At 44.2% G+C, this 19,198-nt stretch overlaps 1 protein-coding gene across 3 annotated transcripts in view; it reads right to left on the bottom strand.

Moving 5' to 3' along the window:
* tnrc6c1 (trinucleotide repeat containing adaptor 6C1) overlaps positions 1–19,198 on the bottom strand; it is a 51,388-nt gene that overhangs the window by 16,334 nt on the left and 15,856 nt on the right. Inside the window, exons 4-11 of one of the 3 annotated variants that reach the window (XM_036148171.1) lie at positions 16,750–17,124; positions 3,853–6,348; positions 2,011–2,205; positions 1,478–1,644; positions 1,245–1,322; positions 531–749; positions 291–440; positions 60–179 (exon numbers count right to left, since the gene is read on the bottom strand). In XM_036148171.1, the coding sequence (XP_036004064.1) occupies positions 60–179; positions 291–440; positions 531–749; positions 1,245–1,322; positions 1,478–1,644; positions 2,011–2,205; positions 3,853–6,348; positions 16,750–17,124 (3,800 nt within the window). Of the gene's footprint in view, positions 1–59; positions 180–290; positions 441–530; positions 750–1,244; positions 1,323–1,477; positions 1,645–2,010; positions 2,206–3,852; positions 6,349–8,888; positions 9,568–16,749; positions 17,125–19,198 lie in introns of those variants that run through there. The other 2 variants (XM_036148172.1, XM_021321404.2) reach the window with 2 other exon arrangements.

Raw genomic sequence — 19,198 nt, 5'->3', positions numbered from 1 at the left:
AAAGCCTTCGACTTTAATGTAGTCACAAAGTCAAGGAGATGAAGCTATAAAAGACTCACCAGTTGCAGCTGGTAAAGTTGATTCAGAAGGGTCATATGTTGAGGGTTTATTGGTGAGGTTAAAAGTGCAGGATTCAGGCCAATGTTTTTTGCTGCAAACTGTAAGAGCTGTGCTTGAACCTGCCAGGGAACATCAGACACACAGTTCAATTAAAGTCACATGTAATCAGAAATTAAAAATCTGCTCAGGCCCGACCTGAAGCATTTTCTCTGCAAAAAAAAAAACCGTACCTGAGGGGAGAGAAACTGAGGCACTTGAGCACGTAGACTAGGCTGAGAGGAGCTGAGAGGCGGCACTGGTGGCTGAGGAGGCGGCTGCGGTTGCTGCATGGCCCGGGCTTGTGCTGCTCCACCACCACCAAACATTCCACTCTGCATCTGCTGGAAAGAAAAGCTTTGCTCCTTAATTTCCCTCCACGGTCACCATGTGACCTTCAGATTTACACAAATATTAACGTTAGGAGTTGTTACCTTATCAATGAAGGGCAGGCGAGGATCTGTCGAGGAGTCTTTGGAAAGGAGCGGAGGCCGAGCGCAACTCATGGGCTTGTTGATGAGCCCGTTGTTGTAGTCGTGGCCGCCGATCCCGATCCCGCGCTTGTCAAGCTCGGTCTTCTTCTCCAGCAGGGCACTCATGGCCTGATCCAGGTTCATATTGTTGCTCCTCAAAGCCTCCTCCGCTGGATCCCTCTGCAAATAAAACACGGAGGCCATCAGTAGTGTGGCTGTGATACGACGACTCGAACCACTCTTAATGTCATAACAGCTGAAATGAAGTGCAGGCCGACGGCGCACTAAGCTGCAACCTTTTGTTTATTGCGCAAATAATCAGTAAAATGCATTACTCCTGGGATGCTTTGCAAATATATTCACAACTTTTTTTCTTTTTCATATTTGGTCACGCCACAACCACCAAACTTAGTTCTTCACATGCATTGTATGTGAAGAGAAGACTCCAGCAATGCTTCAAGTACTAGGAAACAACTTTTTTTTTTTTTTGCTGACAAGCGTTAATGGAGTCTCCACATCCTCAGTTAAAGTTAAAAGGAGTATATTAGCATTTTTACGCCCCTGTTAATTTCATATACTGGTGAATAAATTTAAGCCACTTTAGTAGCAGAGGCCATTCCACCTTCTGATGCCTTGCTTTGGTGAAAACCTAAACGAGTAAATGAATCAACTCACAGGGAAGCCCATGTCTGTGAGCTGCTTGATGAGCTGCTTCATGATCCAGGCGTCTTCCTGCTTCCCTGGTATCTTCACCTGAGGAAAAACAAACAGCAAAGCATTACCATATGAACACTATAGAACCAGCATATGATAAAAGAGCATAAGAAATATTTAGACAGGACGTTTACAACTGCAATGCAGATATGTTAAACACCGAGACAGCGTGTGTGTGATTAACAGCTTCGTACTTTCTGTGGGCCTTTTTTGGCTGCGTTTCCCCAGGAGTTACAGGAAGAGTTGCTCTCCTGGGAGGCCGTGCTGTTCCACATGTCTCCCTCCTCAGAATCCCACTGACCCCCTGAAAGGCTGAGCTCTTCACCTCCTCCTCCCCATCCATCTTGCATAGGTTTGGAGGCTGGAACGCACATAACGGAGAGAGAAAAAAAACAAAAAAAAAAAACGGAATATGGACTATAAAACACATTAAGGTAAAACCGAATGTGAAGAAAATTTGAAATTTCTAGTAGAAAATAAGAATGGTTTAGTAGAGTTTAATTATGGTCTTTATAGTAACGTGATCATTTCTAATAAAACAACCACAAGGGGTCGCTGTAGCTCTATGGGTGGAATCCAAAGGGCCTTCCCTGTGTCATACTGATGTCCTTGACTCATTACAGGAAAGATTTGAGTTTATCTTGTGAGCAGTGGAGCAGATTATCCTTCAGAAATATCAAACAGGATCAGCATTTCTATTCGTTTTTTTTTTTTTTTTTTTTTTTACCAGGTTTGCCAGGTGCTGTCGTCATCGCTGGGTTGCTCCTGCCGTAGTTGTCTGGGTTGCCATCCCCCCAGCCTCCGGCGCCGCCGCTCGGTTTGCCCCAAGCAGATGTGCCATTATCCACGCTGACTGGAGAGGGTGCCGGTTCTCCCCAAGAGCTCTCAGGTTTCGTGTGGGAGCTGGGGAGCTCTCCCCAACCTGGAGGTCGCACAAGGACAGAGGCAGCATTAATGCGGAAGGCTTCACAGAAAACAACTCGCATCCAGAAATCAGATTTTATACCAGAGGTTCTGGTGGGTTTGAGTATTTCTCAGTGCACTGAATGTGCAGGAATCAAACCCTCCTACCTGCTGGGTTCTCCTTGTCAACGTGGCCAAACTCAACGTCAGAACCTCCGCTAAAGCTCGGAAATGTCATTATTAGCTTCAGATGTTTGATTGCAAATAGTTTGATCCAAATCTTTGACAGAACTATGTTGAAATCTCTTTTCCGTGTGCACTATTTCATTTCTTACTTTTTTACTTATTTTTTTATTTTGCATTTTATGTAAAGCACATTTAAAAAAAATGTCTTTCTCTACAGGACTACTGGCTCCTTGCCGTCAGTTTTGATCTCCGTATGCTTTTGGACAGAAATCTTAACTGGTTTAAGCTTGTATTTTTTGTGTGTTTGGTTGATGTATTTTAATCCGTCCTTGTGACTTATGGGGCGATCGATATACAAACTACTGTGTGAAATTAAAACAAAGGAACCGGGGGTATTAAAATCATTGTAAAAGATGGGTCGTAAATGTTTTACAACATTTCAGCTGATTATTTTTTTAAATAAAGCTTTTTCACTTTTTTATTCTTATCATTTCTTATTATTTATTGAAAAAAAAAAAAAAAACAGGACTCTCTGCTGAAGGCTATCGGACATTTGTCATGTGTTTAGGTAAGCGTCGTGCCAGCCGGGCATGGCGGCGAGGTAGAAGACGGCTTGGCTGAGCAGGGCTGTGGACACAAGCAGGCAGGGCCCGTTTAGGATCTGGCTCGTCCCAGTGAGTTTTGGCATGAGAAGCACGGCTGTGCTGCTACGCCTGCAGCAATGCCAGGCCCAACTTAGCTCTCCCACCGGGGAAAGGTCAGGCTCTAAAAGCTGCTCCAAAATTATAGTTAACATTCAACCTTCTGATGCGACTTGCCAGAAAGCTAGACGGAACTAACGAGAGACATTTTCTTATTTTATCTCGACACTTCAACAACATAGGCACGATCGAGCTTTGTTTCAAATCCACTTCATGACAGGAAACAAATAAAAGGTGCCGGTTATGAGGTTTACTGACCAACAGAACAGGCAGGTAGGTTCTAATGGGGAACAGCAGGGGGCATCTGCCCTTACTTGCCGCCTGGGGGCTTGTGTCACCTCCTTCAGCTCAATTACTGACAGATGGTGGCTCCCATGTAATCACTTCCGATCTGCCTCAAACTGTTTGTGGTAACTTTTCACGTGGCACATTGTAAACCTTTTTTTTTTTTTTCCTTTTCCCTGCACAGTCTCTGATTTCCAGGGCTACCGATGAAGTTATGTTTTCTGTTGTGAGGAGCTGGCCTGGAGCCGCCCAACAGTGCCTCCCTGATTAGGAGTAAATCCAAGCAGAGCAAACTGGGTCAAGATTTTACCTTAAGTGGATCAACAGATTGGAGCTTAAGGGTTCACTGTGCTAGCTACCTAAACAGCTTTCTGGTCTGGCACTTTGAACCGTGAAAAAAAAAAAAAAAGATTTAAATTCTGCAATGAATGAGAATATTTCTAACTAGGTTTTACTGCAGCATATTGTAACGTCTCGTCATTAAGTCGTCTTACCTTGAGCTATCAGAGGAGCCCTGATGTGAGACGTCCCAGACTGGTGTTGGACCGAAGGATCCATCGCCCCGCTGGCAGGGCCTGGGTTTGGAGTGTTTTGGCTGTGGTTCTGTAGAGGTGCAGGCGGCCCATGGTACGAGTGATTGTGAGCGTGGGGGTGGTTGCTGCTAGGACCTGGAGGGTTATTACCTCCTGTGGTAACTTTAGCCTGGACCATCCCAGGGTTGTTCCTGTCCCACAGGTTGACTGCCTTATTGTAGGCACCGGGGTCGCCCCAGGCTGAGGTCCCGTCATCTATCTCCATCTTGCGACGTATTGAAGGCGGCGAGGGCTCTTCCCAGCCTGTCGGCTCATTTGAAGGCTCTTTCTTACCGCCGCCCCAGCCTGCGCCTGGCTTCACAGGGGCCGGGGCAACCCAAGAGCCCATGGTCCCTGCTCCGCTGTTCGTGTTGGGCCCGTCTTGGGGTTTGCCCATCCAGCCTGGCACGGGACCACATGGGCGCTGCGGTGCGGAGTCACCCCAGCCTCCGCTGCTTCCGGCTGCAGGACCTCCATGTCCTGAAGAAGACATTCCCCAGTCTCGCTTGTTTTCCTTCCAGTTTCCTGATTCTCCTTCCCAGTCGGGGCCAGAGGAACTCTTTTTACTTTCTTCCGGCTCTCCCCAGTCCCCAGTGTTATTGCTTCCCCCACTGTTGCCCCAGGAGTTGGACGCTTTGGGTTGCTCTCCCCAGCCCTGGGATGTTGACTTGCCTTGTGAACTATCCCACCCAGAAGGCTTCTCCTCCCCCCAAGACTGAGCACCATTCTTGGGTATGCTGCTGGAGGGGCCTCCTGTTGGAGGGTTGCCCCATCCACTAGGCCCTACTGGGTGCTTTACATTGGTGGGTGGGTCTCCCCAACTAGAACTGGGCGTATGTGAAGCAGCCATGCTTCCACTCCAACCAGAAGGTCCCTGTGAACCAGGCACATCATTTTTGTTCCCAGAGTCAGACCTCTGAGTAGGGCCTGTGTTAGTGTTTGAGGGTCCCTGGACATCACTTGACGCGGTGGGGCCGGAGCCCCATGATTCAGTGCCAGCGCCGTTCTTGCGTTTAGAATCATCCATGTCCCAGGTTGTGTGCTGGCGTACAGGGGTCTGTCCCCAACCGGTGTTGCACAGCACCCTGGGGTCCAGATCCTGGGCAGGGAGCAGAGGGACTGCTTTTTCTCTGTTTGGGCAATCTTTCCGTTGGGAATATCCTTCCATGCTGTCGCTGCTCCCTTCGCTGGCGGCAGCTGTGCTCACAGCTCTATTCCAAGTATTGGCTTGTGAATCCTGGGGAGGAGAGCTGGGAGCATCCCAGCCTCCCTGGGCCTCTTCACTGTGCTGCTTCCCCCAGTCTCCACTGGACTGTTCGCCCCAGCCTCCAGAGTTTCCCGCTCCACCCCCCACACTGCCCCAAGCAGAATCCCAGCCGGGCCCTTCCTTCGACGAAGTTGGCTTTGCATTGCCACTGTTACCCCACAGAGAGTTACCATCTTCTCCGTTGACCTGTGAACCCGCCGGCTGAGGCTGCCCCATAGGACCCAAGCCTACAGGTGTGCCGCCCCAACCAGACAAGTTCTGGATCGGGCTAGGAGGTTCTTGTTTTTTAGTCTGATTTGGTCCATCAGTTTTAAGGTTTTGAGGTTCAGAACTGAAAGACACATTCGTGGATGGAGTGAGGTGCGACTCATCAGAAGTCATTATGGTACCCCATGCGCTGCCAATCCCAGAAGACTTGCTGTTATTGTTGGCTCCAGAACAGGCACTGGTTTGGGCTGGTGGGGGGCATGGAGGGTTACAGAGATTAGATGTAGGTTGAGGAGATGAAATGGTGTTGGCTCCACCTGAGCTGCCTCCCCCTGTGCTTCCTCCATCGTGCCCCAACATGGGCCATGCAGATGGGTTGGCATTAGGGTTTAGGTTCAAGTTAAAGTTGGTGGTGGAGGACGATGAAGAGGAACCCCAGCCCCTGCTGCCTCCTCCTCCTCCCACTGGGCTGTCACACTTCCCTTCATTGCCCACTGAGGATTGAGGGGGGCAATGAGAAGGTCCTGGCCCCGATCCCCAACTGCGATTGGTTGCGACCTGGCTAGACAGCATGCTGGTTCCAGTATGATTAACAGGGCTAGGCCCACTGTTGGCTTTGCTGTTAAGATGATTGGCAGGGAAGTGGCCCGTCTGACTATTGGCTCCCGTGGCCATGCTCACTGCACTACAACTACTGCTTGAACTACTACTGCTGGTGGTCAGGTGACCAGGGTCAGTGTCCAAAGGGCATCCTACTGCAGAAGCCTGGCTCTGACCGAGGGTAATAGAAGGCCAAGCCACTGAGTCCTTCTGGTCAATTATCAGTTGATCCCAGCCACTGGGACTGGTGGAAGATGCAGCACTTGTGGCACTTCTGTTGGCTGGCAGGTGTCCCCAGGGGGGATTATCATACTGGGTTCCTTGGCCACTATGCGGGGGCAGTACTGCACATGAAGAGAGAAAAAGAACAAAAACCAATAAGAAACGAGGGCAGAGAGACATGATTTTCCCATATAATACACGTATAAGTGAGGTTAAAAGGCCATATAGGCCTTCAAGGTGTCTAACTATGAAGGCAGGCAAATTTCCTGGTATCTTCAGTAAATATCTATAAAAAGCTTCAAAATAAAATTCCTCTTTCATTGTAATAGCATAGTCTCAAACTAAAAACAAAAAATCCCACATTTAATCTCAGTAAATGTATTCAACGTGGGGGGAAAAATCCACCCTGTGTTGAAAAAAATAAATAAATTATTACTATTTTACCAATTTCAATGCTGGCACATTTGCTGGAAGAAAGATAAATGTCAATGAAGGAATTTAGTTATACATAGTTTGCATTTTGCAAGGGAAGGGAGGTAAATATATATAAATATTTCCAAAGCCCACTGTTGCAGAGTGCAGAAAAATGTTGCATCTCGGGGGTCACCGAGTCTCCATACTGTCCGTTTTCATGTATGTTTTTTTTTTCTGTCGTGCAGTGACAAACGTCAACATGGAGAGATTCCTAAATTCTGCTGACTTTAACCGGAACAGCGAGTTGGTTGGGTGAATAGTTGATCTGTTCGGCAACTAGCGCTTCAGGTGGGTCTGGTGTGATGCGAAAGCAGTAACATGGAAAACACTGCTAAGTGTGGGGGAAGATCTGTGATACTGTGGGCCAGTTTCTCTGCCAAAGATCCTAGAAACCCTGTTCGACTGCATGGAAGTAGTAAACTGAAAATAGATCATTATTGAATTTTAATGCAGTATAATGTTTTAAGGTAGTATAATAACTCAAGACATTTGGCCAAATTAGCACAGAAATTGATCATTAGAAGTGAAACCATCTTCCCTTTAGGGCCATCTCAATCCCTAGACCTAAATATTGTAGAAAACCTGAGTGATGAGATGAAGAGAGAATAAGCGAGGATAAAGGACTCTGGGGGAGAGTTGGTTAAACATGGAATAGTCACAGACCACTCTATGTATTCTCCCACTTTATTAAATGTTACGGGAAAAGACTAAGAAGTGTCCCATTTACACAAAAGAGGGGTTGTTCAAAGAGTATGGCTAGAAATACCCTTATTGTCCCACAGTGGCGAAATTCAGGTAGGGATAACAAGTAATGTGCCATCACTGATGTTTTTTTTTTCTAAACAGTATTTTTCTCCCCCCTGAATGAATATGCTTATATTAAAAAAGGTTGATTTTTTTCCACCGTATTCAACAGTTAAAATTTTCCATAATTCTAAGGTTTTCCAAATCATTAATGGGAGGACAAACACATTTTATTTGCGCCTGGATGCCTTCAAAAACCGCAGACAACTATTACTATAACAAAATAATAAAAATCCACTCATTAACAATGACTGTTACAAAGTATTGAGAAATGCCAGAAAACTGCTGTATAACACTCAGTTTTTGCAGAGGCTATTATTAAACAAAATGAGGGTGTAAATGTGTCAAACCGACCTCACTGCTATTCTAGCACGATTAGACTCAATAAACATTTATTATTTAGAAGCTTTAAGCCTAATTGTTTAAATTATTCAAGTCTTATGGAGGTTAAAAAAAGGCAGTTTTCAAAGCCAGACACATTTTTAAATAAGGGTTACACACATCACCAAAGAACAGCTTTGATATTATCAGGTCAGATTTATTCAAAGGCGAGTTCTTACAGCTTGGTCATCTTTGTGCTTATTAAACTCCAAACAGCAACAGTCATGATGACCTTTACCGAACATGACGCTCGACTACTTTACTCCCTCGCAACAACATCTCTGGCAACCCTGTCTTTTTATCAGCCGCTACCCCTCTTTAAGCCTTCCAGCTGACACTGGTTATTACAGAACATCAGAGGCTGTGATTACGAAGCTAATGCGGCCGTGCTGCAACATTACGGCGTCCCCTCACGCTGCATCGGTTGTTGTTTACATCCCCCCCATCACAAGCACGCATGGTTTGCATGCAAATACGGTAACTGTGCCACACAACTGCATGGGGGGAAGTGACAGTAGTTGTGTGGCGCCTCCTGTTTTCAAGCTTACCACAAACGCCCGCCACGATGTAGACGGGAGAGAGGATATAGTGAGAGCAGGGAGGGAGGGAGGGGGGGGGGAAAGAGGGCACTGTGTTTCTGACACACAGCGCTGTCGTTCTGTGGCGTCTCTCTGCTGTAAAGTGCAGGACCGCCATTTTCTCAGTGCTGTATGAGAGCCAAAAAAAAAAAAAAAAAAAAAGCCTCCGATCTACTGTCTGCAGCTCCGCTACTGCTTCCAAGGCACCGCGTCTCGCTCGCAACGATAAACGCAACACGCAGGAGCTCAACGCTGCGCACGCGAAATGCACCGTCGCTGCAGCTGTAACGGTAAAAAGCCCTCATCTAGACTGTATGTGGATACAAGCTGCCAAAACAACGCAGAAGAGACAGAGAGGCAGAAAACACAGACTGGGAAGAAAAAAAAAAAGAGAGAGAAAAAGAAGAGAGACAGCAATGAAATACCTGTGGAGAGGTGCCTCCCAACCATCCTGCAAAGAACTAGGTTTTGTGCAACGCAGCGGCCATCCTTGTCTCAATATGTCTGCTCGGCTCGCCAAGCTTCTGAGGCTCATTTCTGAAATGCTGCCAAGAAGTTGCACAGCTCTTGCGCGGCATGAAACAACCCCCATCCCACCTCCTCCACACCTTCCTTCCTCCCTCGCCCGTCTCGCTCCGTCCCTCCCACCGACACGGCTTTGGCTGGGTCTGTCCTCTTCTATCTATTGACTCCCTCTGGCTTTATTTTTATCGCGTTCTATTCCTGTCCTGACCGAGGATATTCTCCCTTTCTGGGGAAGCAATGAAATATGACTGGTTGGGGGAGGGAAGGAAGGGGGATTGTTGTGGAGAAACGGTTTCGGCTGGAGACTTTCACTGGCCACTCTCAATCAAGTAAAACCAAAAAAATAAATAAAAATAAATCAACACAGAAGAGCACACTTCTAACTCTCCAGGCTGGCCCTTCATATCTTTCATCGGTTGAAAACTGTCACTAAATATTTGGCTCTGTCTGCAATTAGCACTGCCGTCCACAATAGTAAGCCTCTTTTACAGCAGCAGCAGGCAAATGGGAGCAAGAGAAGCCTCTCAAAAGCCCCACTTCCATTTGCACATCCTTACTAATGGATAAGCATATGATCAAATCAAACATAACAGTGAGTGTAAAAGAGAGGGGGGAGAAAAAGTGATTTGTAAAAGGGGGAGGAAATAAAAATTATTTTCCTTTGTGATAATCTAGAGATAACACAAATTTGTTAGATTCCTCTGATCACAAATCTGGCACTAGAGATGCACGGAAATGGGGACAATGAAGAGAAGTGCTAAAAAGATGGACGTGTGGACAGAGGAGGACAGGAAGGACATGTAGGCCGGTCAAAGAAAGAGAGCAGGGGCCCACTGGATCAACACCGTTATTGTTTACAAATTATCCCGGCGTCCTCACAACACAACAATAAGTCAATGTCTGGTGGGAAACAGGGTCCTATTATGGCAGTGGTTCCACCCCTTCTCCTATCCACCATGAACACCAAAGGCAAGGCTAGGTTAAGGCCACCGGGTTTACTGTCGATTCTGGATCCATGTTCGATCACCTCTGGGTTTATGTGTATATATAATTTGAATCATTACCTGTCTGAAATAAACACTAACCCCTCATTCTCAGATTTCTTGATAAAATGCATCAGATTTTTACTTAAAAAATGTCTTGGTCACTATCCAAGCATCCCACAGCCCTCGTGTCAGAATCAGGATCCCACCATACTTAAAAGTGGGCATCGGATGTTTTACATATATTTATCCTTTGTTTTACACCAGACCCAGCTGGGCTGTCTGGTGCCCAAAAGCTCGTTTCGCTGCTTCTCTGGATGCATTCGTAGTGCAGCTCCAAGGGGACAGCTAGCGTTAACTTCTGTTGTTCAGGAGGTTTACTGACTTTTCTATGTTGCTGTCAAACATCCGTGTTGCACTGACACTGAAATTAGACCGTTACGCTGATTTTTAATGAGCGCAACGGTCTAATTTCAGTTCAATTTCGACAACTTTAAGCGTAACGGTCCATTACGCTGAAATTCGCTGGAGAGATCCCTGTGTTAATACAGCCAACAGCCGAATATTTTCCCTTATTCACTTGTAGCTTCAGCATCCTTCAACTTTGACTACAAAATTACAAATAAAAAAATTTTAAATGTCCAATTTGCAAAATCGGTTACCCAGAAGCCCATGACCTTGTTTAGCAGCTTTGCAGCAAATACTGTGATTGAATTTAAAAAAAAAAAAAAAAAAAAAATTGTAAAAGTAAAGAGAAAACTGAACAGTTTGAGAAAAATTACCTAAACAGAACAAAGATATCAACACAACGCCTGGACAGACTAGATTAAAATTTTCTGCACTCCTAGAAACTCCAAATGTACAACAAAATGTGTTTAAGGGCTAATTAAGTAGATTTTGGATGATAAGCCCCCTTTAAGCTTTGTTAGTCATTTTAAGTTATGCTTTTAATATTACTACAGATAGGTTTAGCTCAGAAGATCTTTTATGGCATAGGCTTCCTGAATTCTGTAGATAAACACACATCTGGCTCACTAGAAAGGTCTTATGTTCTCTTGTCTTTCCCATTTTAGGTTAAGCGACATGTTATATTTATAAGCCAAAGAAACAGGAAGCTGGCAGTAACTAAAAGTCAAGTCCAAATTTCAAAAACACTTGCATTACATTGATTTTTTAGGAATTATTAGAGGTAGGAGTAAATTTGGAAGGCGCTGTTCCACATTCACACTGGATTTAAGTCTGTTAAACGAATCTTGTGTCGGACAGTTTTGTATAGATTTTGCTTGTATAATAAAAAATAATACTTTCAAGGATTGTTTTGCTCGAACTGTTCAAATTTCTTTTTGTAACAAGAAGTATATGTGGTGGGAAGTGGTAGAAAGATGTGGAAGATGGAGAATGAAAGACTGAGAGAGATGTTTGGCAACAGAAGAGGGAAACGATCTGGAGGGACAGTGTGGGCCTCAGCTGTACAGTTCCTGGCTTAATGAAGTCCCCGAGGGGCAGAGAGAGGAGATGGTACAGAGCTGACAATGCATGCCGCCAGCCAGACGAACATCCTCCTGGATGGGAACACACAAACCTCCCCAAAATGTAATAATTCTTTGTTCAAGGATTAGAAAGTTCCCATTTTGTTGATGCATCATAAAAAAACCTCAAAAGTCCTGCAGTCACCATAAAGATGAACCAAAATATGACATTTAAGAAGGACTTGTTTAATTATAAAGTAAACCCCACAATACACAAGTCTCCAGCTGAAATATTAAGCATAACAGCTTACATGCAGGAATGGGTAAAAAAAATATTATTGTGATTGAGGTTAGGACACAAAAAGCCAAAATATATTACACATTACTGTTTCAGATCACACAATACAGGCTAAACACACAATTTAGCGCATTTGCATATCCAAATGCTCTGTGGGCAATCATTTTATAATCAATCCTAGAACAGTGATACGGGAACACCAGGGACCTTGATTTCCTGACGATAAGGGGCAAACAGAAAGTCCATATAGGGCTGTGCACATATAGCATGCTATAGCTAATTAATGATGCTTTGGGAATGCATCCAAGTAACCAAGACGGCAGGCTTCTTTGTTCGTCTTAGGGAAATGAAAGGCGGCATACTGGGGGATTGTATCAGAATACAGTGCCTTCAATAAGTCTCTACCAGCTTTGCACATGTAGAGATTAAATTTCCTGCACAGTCCTTCTTGCAAAATTATTAAAGCTGAATGGAAAGCGCTTATGAACAGCAGTTTCCAAGTGTTGACACAGATTCTCTAATTGATTTAGATCTAGACTTGGACTGGGCCATACCTACAAATGACAAGAATGTGATAAAAACCGTTCCATTATAGCTATGGTTGTATGATTAGGGTCCTACTGAGAGGTGAACCTCTTCCCAAGTCTCAAGTCTTTTGCAGGCTTTTCAATTTAAACTGTTCCACGCGTTCGGTTTCGTAATCTTAATAATTAATTAACAAATACAATTATAAAAGATAAATAATACCAGAAAGGACAAAGCCAGCGTTAAAGAAACTACACAACAGACATCTGGACTTCATGTTTTCCTCTCTGTACCTCCTCTCTCCTATTCCTATGAAGGGTAAATCAGGTCAAGGTCTGTCTTTAGCATGCCGGTCTAAAAATAGCTCCTTCTTTCATACCTTGTCAACACAAAAGTACCCTGGGATATGGATAGTTATCAATGCAAGAAAAGGCAACACTGTAAAAGGTCTATAATCACCGGAAGATTGGCATATTTAAATAGAACGTGCGGTCTGACTAATACCACCCACCCTAAGGCTAACTAAGACGCGAGCAAGTTGGGTTATTTGATATACTTGAGATGGAGGGGGAGAACGCGTGCGTCACAGAAGACCGGGCTTTGCAGACAAAGTCAGAGGAGAAAAAGCAGAGAGAAAGTCAGCCGACACGGGAAAAAACCGAGAGAGTGAGTGTCAAACATTTGTGGTTAACACAGAGCTGATGTTTAATCACATCACAAGACATCCCAGCCCTGTTTGAGGGGATTCCCAAGGCTCCTTTACAGCATCATCAGCAGACTTAAAGAGCACATCATCAAGCCTATCGTGCATGTACGCTCTTCTCCAGCAGACGAGCCATTAACACATTAGCTGCACACGACGAGGCCTGTTTACGCCAACAGATCTTTTTTGTTGTTCTGTTGTATCGGCGGCTCCCCGCTGGTATATAAAACTCATTAATTATTTTACAAGCTATAAACAAAAAGCAAAAGGGGTTAGCTGTAACTTTTTTTTTTCTTCCCCCAGCCGCACCACAAGCACATTAAGACAAGAGCTAAGAGGCCAACAAAACCAACCCAAGTGAGGCCATCAGCTTCACTGCTAAACAAAGACGATTTTCTATATAACAGGAGAGAGAGCAGCCCATCAAGGCTTTTGGTCACCTGCTGGAAGGTGAGCCACAGCCAGAGTCTCGAGTCTTTTGCAGCCAGTAACAGGTTTTCTCTAAACCATTCCCCTCTTTTTAGCTCCGTCCGTTTTCTCGTCAACTATGACCAGCTTCCCTGTGCCTGCTGCAGAAAAATCTTCCCCAAAGCACATCCCAACTGGACACATGGAGATCATGTGTCCAGTTGGGATGTGCAGTGCTAAGTTTTTCTTTGGCCACAAAAAAGCAGTTTTCCATGTATGCCAAAACACCAAATAACATCCAGAAACCATTAGGAAAAGAATTGAGTTCAAAGAAATCTATCAAAGGAGAGTGTCTCATCGCAAAACAGAGATGATGCAAGAAGCTACATCTTCTTGGGTCGTTGAATTAAATATAGTTGGGCATATATAAACAGCTCTAACATCTGAAATCTTAACATTAACTTTGATTATTAAATTAAAAAAAAAACACTAAGACTCCACTGTTTACAAGCCTTCATACCAGAGTATTACCTTATGACCCACAAGTCACTCATCTAGGGGGGAAGGAAGGAGATGTTTATGTATTTTTGCACATATATACACATGGGGACACGTCTATCAGACTGGCTTTTCAAGAACTTCACACGTAACCGGATAATGAATCACAGAGTCAGGCAGATGGGGAGAAGAGCGGAAAGGAGAGCAATGAAAGCAGCCAGTGTGTTCCTACAGCTAAATATCACCATTGGGTCAAAGAGAGGAGGGGACAATCATTGTGGTTGCTGTGTGACCAGGATGGGACTGAGGTGGGATTTACCTGCGGGGCTAACGCTGCATGTTTCTAAAGACTAGTTAACAAGCTTAAAAGGTCGTATTAGGAGGAACAACAGGCGACAGACAGAGACGGGCTCAAAGGAAACGCTCCGCACCGTCTGCCTTGAGTCAGGAAAGTAGACTCGTCTCTATCCCAATGCAAAACGTCAGTTCAAAGACGCACAGAGAGCAAAAGCAGAGCCGAGCCGGGCTGCCAGAGAGGGGCGGAGAGAAGCAGCAGCTTTTACCGTAATCTATGAGTCACTTCAGCCCACAGACCTGGACCTCTGCCACTCTTGGTCTCTACTTCTTTCTCTGCTCCTCTCGGTCTCACCGAGGCGGCGGGCCAAATGGCTCGTTCTGTATCGCTCCTCCTCCCAAACAGAAAACGCTGAAGCTCAGAGCACAGTACGAGGGTGTTAATCAGAGGAAAGAGGAGGAGGAGGGGGAAAGAGACGACGGCAGGGCAAACATCTCATCGCCATGTAAATACATTACATATTAGTGAATAATTGACCATTACCACTTGGAAACGCATAAAAGCAACTGGAAGGGAAAACACACAGAGGGAAAAAGATAGCCAGCTGTGTTTACTCTTCATCTACCTCAATCCCCGTTTCTAAATCCCAGCCTGGCAAAGTGGAGAATAAACAGCGGCCAGCAGCACCTGTGATGCAAATGCTTCTGCAGTGTTTAACGGGAACAAAACCACAGGCACAGTGGTAAACAAACAAAACAACAACAAAAAAAAAAACATTAGACATGGCACAGCAGACATATTCCAAGAAAAACCAGCAAAGTAGAATGGCTAGAGAGCCCATGTTAAAGTCTAATGAGCACCATCAGGGGTGGAAATTAGCACTCGCCGCTGCCAAAGTGCGGGTAACTTTATGAAGTGGTGGGTAAAAGTTGACAAACCCCCAAGCAACAGTGTCTGTACTGCAACACTTTGGCCTGCTGGCTGCAGCGAACGCTAGCCTGCTGCAAATGCAATTATCAATAAAAGAGGAACTAACTCGTTAAGTGGCAATTAATATGACCAGCCCAGGTGAAGCTCTGCTCCACTGCAGACCGACAGCCATGGGGGAAACACCGGATGTCGATTATGATGTTCAAAGCCAAGTGATTAGTTTACCAAGGAGGGGAACCACTGACTTTTATCCACACATGACAGACCAAGAAAAAAAAACATGTCATGATGCCAACATATCATAACAAGCTAGCATTAGCCTGCTGTTTCCTAAAACCTCTCGCATGCAAAGAACCTCAACAGACGTGCATTTACTGAAGACGCTTAGCAACCTAATGTGACAATTCAGAATCACATCTGTGTTTTTTTTTTTTAGAAATAAATGATAAAGCTCAAAGCTGTGCGCGTTCTTGGGGAATTGTTAGAACATTAAAGCAGCTTTCAAAAACCCATCTAAGAGCAGAGAAGACCATCTAGAAGAGCCAGGGGAGCCAAATATCATTCCCTCTTAACAAAGAACCCCGTCACAGAGCTCATGTGTGTTTCTCTCCTTGATGAAGCCACTAAAAGCAGCTATTACAACCGTTATCCTTTTCACTCGCAAAGAAAGTATTCCTGGTTCAATGCTTCTGTGCGCTTTGTGCCTCTTCTCCATGTTCTTTAATCCCCGACTTCGGCTGCTTTGTAACAATAAGGAAATGTGAATGTTTAGTTCATGTCCATGTACTGCACAATCCTTACGCCGTCTTTCGGTTCATTATTTACACGTGTGCTAGTTTTTTTTTATCCAAACAAATGTTTACAGAAGATTTTTTAAGAAGTCTGAAAAAATAAATCAATTGTTAACGAATTCCCTTGAATTTAATTATTGATAAAACTGTTGAATATTCTACTCATGATTCCAGATATTCTTTAGAATAATAAAAAAAAAGGGTTGAAATAAAAATAATAAAACAGAACTTGGGAGGTGAGGGTGAATTGAAAAAAAAAAAAGATTTAATCAAATCCATATATACAAGTGTATGATATATATTGTTATATTTCCCTTAAAATACATTTTCTTACAGAATAAAAAAAAGAGTAAATAGTGGCTTGTATGAGTACTGAGTAGCTGTTTTAATGTTAATTACAATTAACTAGCGCTCAATTAAAAAGAGAAAATGTTCCTTCTAGAAATATTAACATTTTAGAAGAAAATTTTTATTCAAATTTTATCTAAGAAAATTACAGTCCCTCCAAGACAACGTTGCTTCCGATTAGAAGCAACAGGCAAATCCATTATATTCCTTCATTCCTCCAACTAATGTAGCCCTAGATTAATGCAGTCAGCACAGCAATCATCTATTATGATATTTTATACGTAGTGAACACAAAGACTGAATTGAAAGGTGAAATGTTACCACGGCCTGCAAGATAAACTGTATTTAGTGAAAGCTGAAGACGTGCATTTATTCCATGCCCTCCCACAGATGCAATGAAAAACAAATGAAGCAGTTCAGAGCGAACGTGCACTCTTACACAGTAATCGTCGCTCGGCAAGCCTTTGCGGTATTTATAGCAGAGGAAGCGATTTGTCAAGAGTCTAGGCTGACCTGTGGGCAGGCTGGCTGAGGAGGAAGAGGTACAGGACGGTGAGGGGTTTATGGCTACGGTTGACGCTGCAGATTCACTAGTGTCGGGATGTCCCGTGGTAAGGAGAGGCAGCGTCCCGGGGGGCAGAGGCTGGCCCCTCTTCAACAGCTGCTTCTGCTCCTGCTGGCGGAAGCGCGGGGGCACCTCTCTGGGCAGGTAGCGCTGCTGCTGCTGCTGCTGCTGCTGGAGCAAAGTCTGCGGCTGCTGTGCTGTCTGCGGCTGGCATCCGGAGGGGGCGCGCTTCCCATTTCCACTGCTTTGGGGTACGGATGGGATGGCACCGGGGTTGGCGGGGAGAAGAGGAGGGGTGGGGTCGAGCTTGGCAGAGTCTGGCACTGTGGAAGAGGGGCAGGGGAAAAGGGAAAGTTAAAAGGGAGTGCAGAGACAGGAGGAGGAGGAGGAGGGGGGGGGGGGGGGTAGAGGAGCATTAAGCATCAACAGAGGTGCTGAGCACATTCTAGTGTCAAAATACTATAACCTGGTTAACACGAAAAGCACATGTTGGTTATAGCTCAACTGTGGTAACTAAATACATCACAGACTTGTTATCAGTGTATCAACCCTCCAGACCACTAAGGTCTTCTGGCTCCAGCCTACTCCACATACCCAGAACCAGAACTAAACAAGGAGGAGCAGCATTTAGTTCCTACGCTCCGCTTATCTGGAACAAACTTCCAGAAAATTGTAAAGGTGCAGAAAGCCTGAGTTCCTTTAAATCAAGATTAAAAACACATTTGTTTAAGATTGCTTTCAACTGTTCTAGTTAACTGAATCACCACTTTTTTGTTCTTTTTTTTAATCTACATTTTATTCCTTCTTGCTTTTATTCTGTTTTATTTTGCTATATTTTAATCATGTAAAGCACTTTGCATTGTCTTTGTACTCAATTGTGCTATATAAATAAATTTGCCTTGCCTTGCCTATTGTGTCTGACAGCCAAAATCAAATACAATATTAATGGAAAAAAAACTGTTGTAATTGTTGCATATGGGTAATGTCTATCGATCCAGAGCCTTGCTAAAGTATTGATACCCTTTGAACTCGTCACAACAACACACCTCAAGGTATTTTATTGGGAATTGATGTGATAGGCCAACATAAAGCTGTGCATTATTGCGAAGTAGAAGAAAAACGCATGGCTTTCGAAACAAAAACAAAAAAAAAAGTGTGGTTTGAATTTGTATCCAGTCCCATTTATAAAGAGTTTTTTTTTTTTTTCAGGATTCATTTTAAATCTCTTGATGGCCTAAGCGCCAGCATTTCTGTCTAACCTGCAGCCCCCCTACACCCCGTCTCGTTCCTGCAGGTCCACCAACCAGATGCTGCTGGTGGTTCCTAAATCACAGAGGCAATTGAGAGGCGATCGAGCCATTTCTGTTGTGGCCCCAAAGCTCTGGAACGATCCGCTTCTGCACATAAGTCAAGCTCCCTCGCAGTTCATGTCTTTAATTCTCACTTGGGGGGGAAAAAAAACACTTTTACTCTTTGGCTTTTAACACATTGTGAGTCTGACATTGATTATGTGTTTTTAGACTGACTTTATTGTGCTCGGTTAATGTTTTGTTTCTTAATTGTTTTTATTCATGTCTCGTGTTTTACTTGTGCAGCACTTTAAAAAAAAAAAACACACGGTTGATCAAAGAGCTATATAAATAAACGCGGTAAATAATAGTATAAATGCCTTATCAAGTCACGTTCTGCAGTAAGTTTTATTCATTCTTATTTTCATGGATAGGGTCTGTCATGCCACAGATAGATTTCCCTCTTCACCTTGTCTGGGCCATTTTAACACATTAACACGCTTTGATCTTAACTATTTCACTGGCTGCATGTTTAGTGTTACTTTCCTGTTGGAGCGTGAGCCCAGTTCTATGTCTTTTGCAGGATTTCTTCTAGGATCGCCCCATGCATCATTCCATCCATCCTCCCATCAGATCTTACCAGCTACCCAGCCCCTGCAACATGATGCAGCCACCACCATGTTCACTATTGGGTTATAGAGTATTCAGCATGATGTGCCGTGTTAGATTTCCATCACACCTAACTTTCAGCATGTGGTCCAAAAAAGAAAATACAACATTAACACAATTTCAATCTGATTGGACGAGAGGAAAATTTTCCACGTTTTCTTCTACATGGCTTGTGACAAACTGCAAAAAGGAGTCCTGGCCGCTTTCTTCCAGCTGCTCCTTTAAGCAGCTCAGTATCCTGTCGACTGATTGCTTCTAATCTGACTCGGGGATGTCTGCTGCTGCTCCAGATATACCTGGAGCTAAAGGGTTACACTACAGTTTACATGGAGCTAAAGGGTTACACTACAGTTTACATGGAGCTATCTGAATAAAGAGGCCTGAAAACAAATCCATACCACACCTTTTTAGATAAAAAAAATAAATAAAGATGCATCCT

Source organism: Fundulus heteroclitus, chromosome 16 (genome assembly GCF_011125445.2).
Source record: "Fundulus heteroclitus isolate FHET01 chromosome 16, MU-UCD_Fhet_4.1, whole genome shotgun sequence".
Classification (NCBI taxonomy): Eukaryota; Metazoa; Chordata; class Actinopteri; order Cyprinodontiformes; family Fundulidae; genus Fundulus; species Fundulus heteroclitus.
The sequence above is the reverse complement of the archived record's forward strand: the minus strand, read 5'-3'. Positions and strand labels throughout refer to the sequence as shown.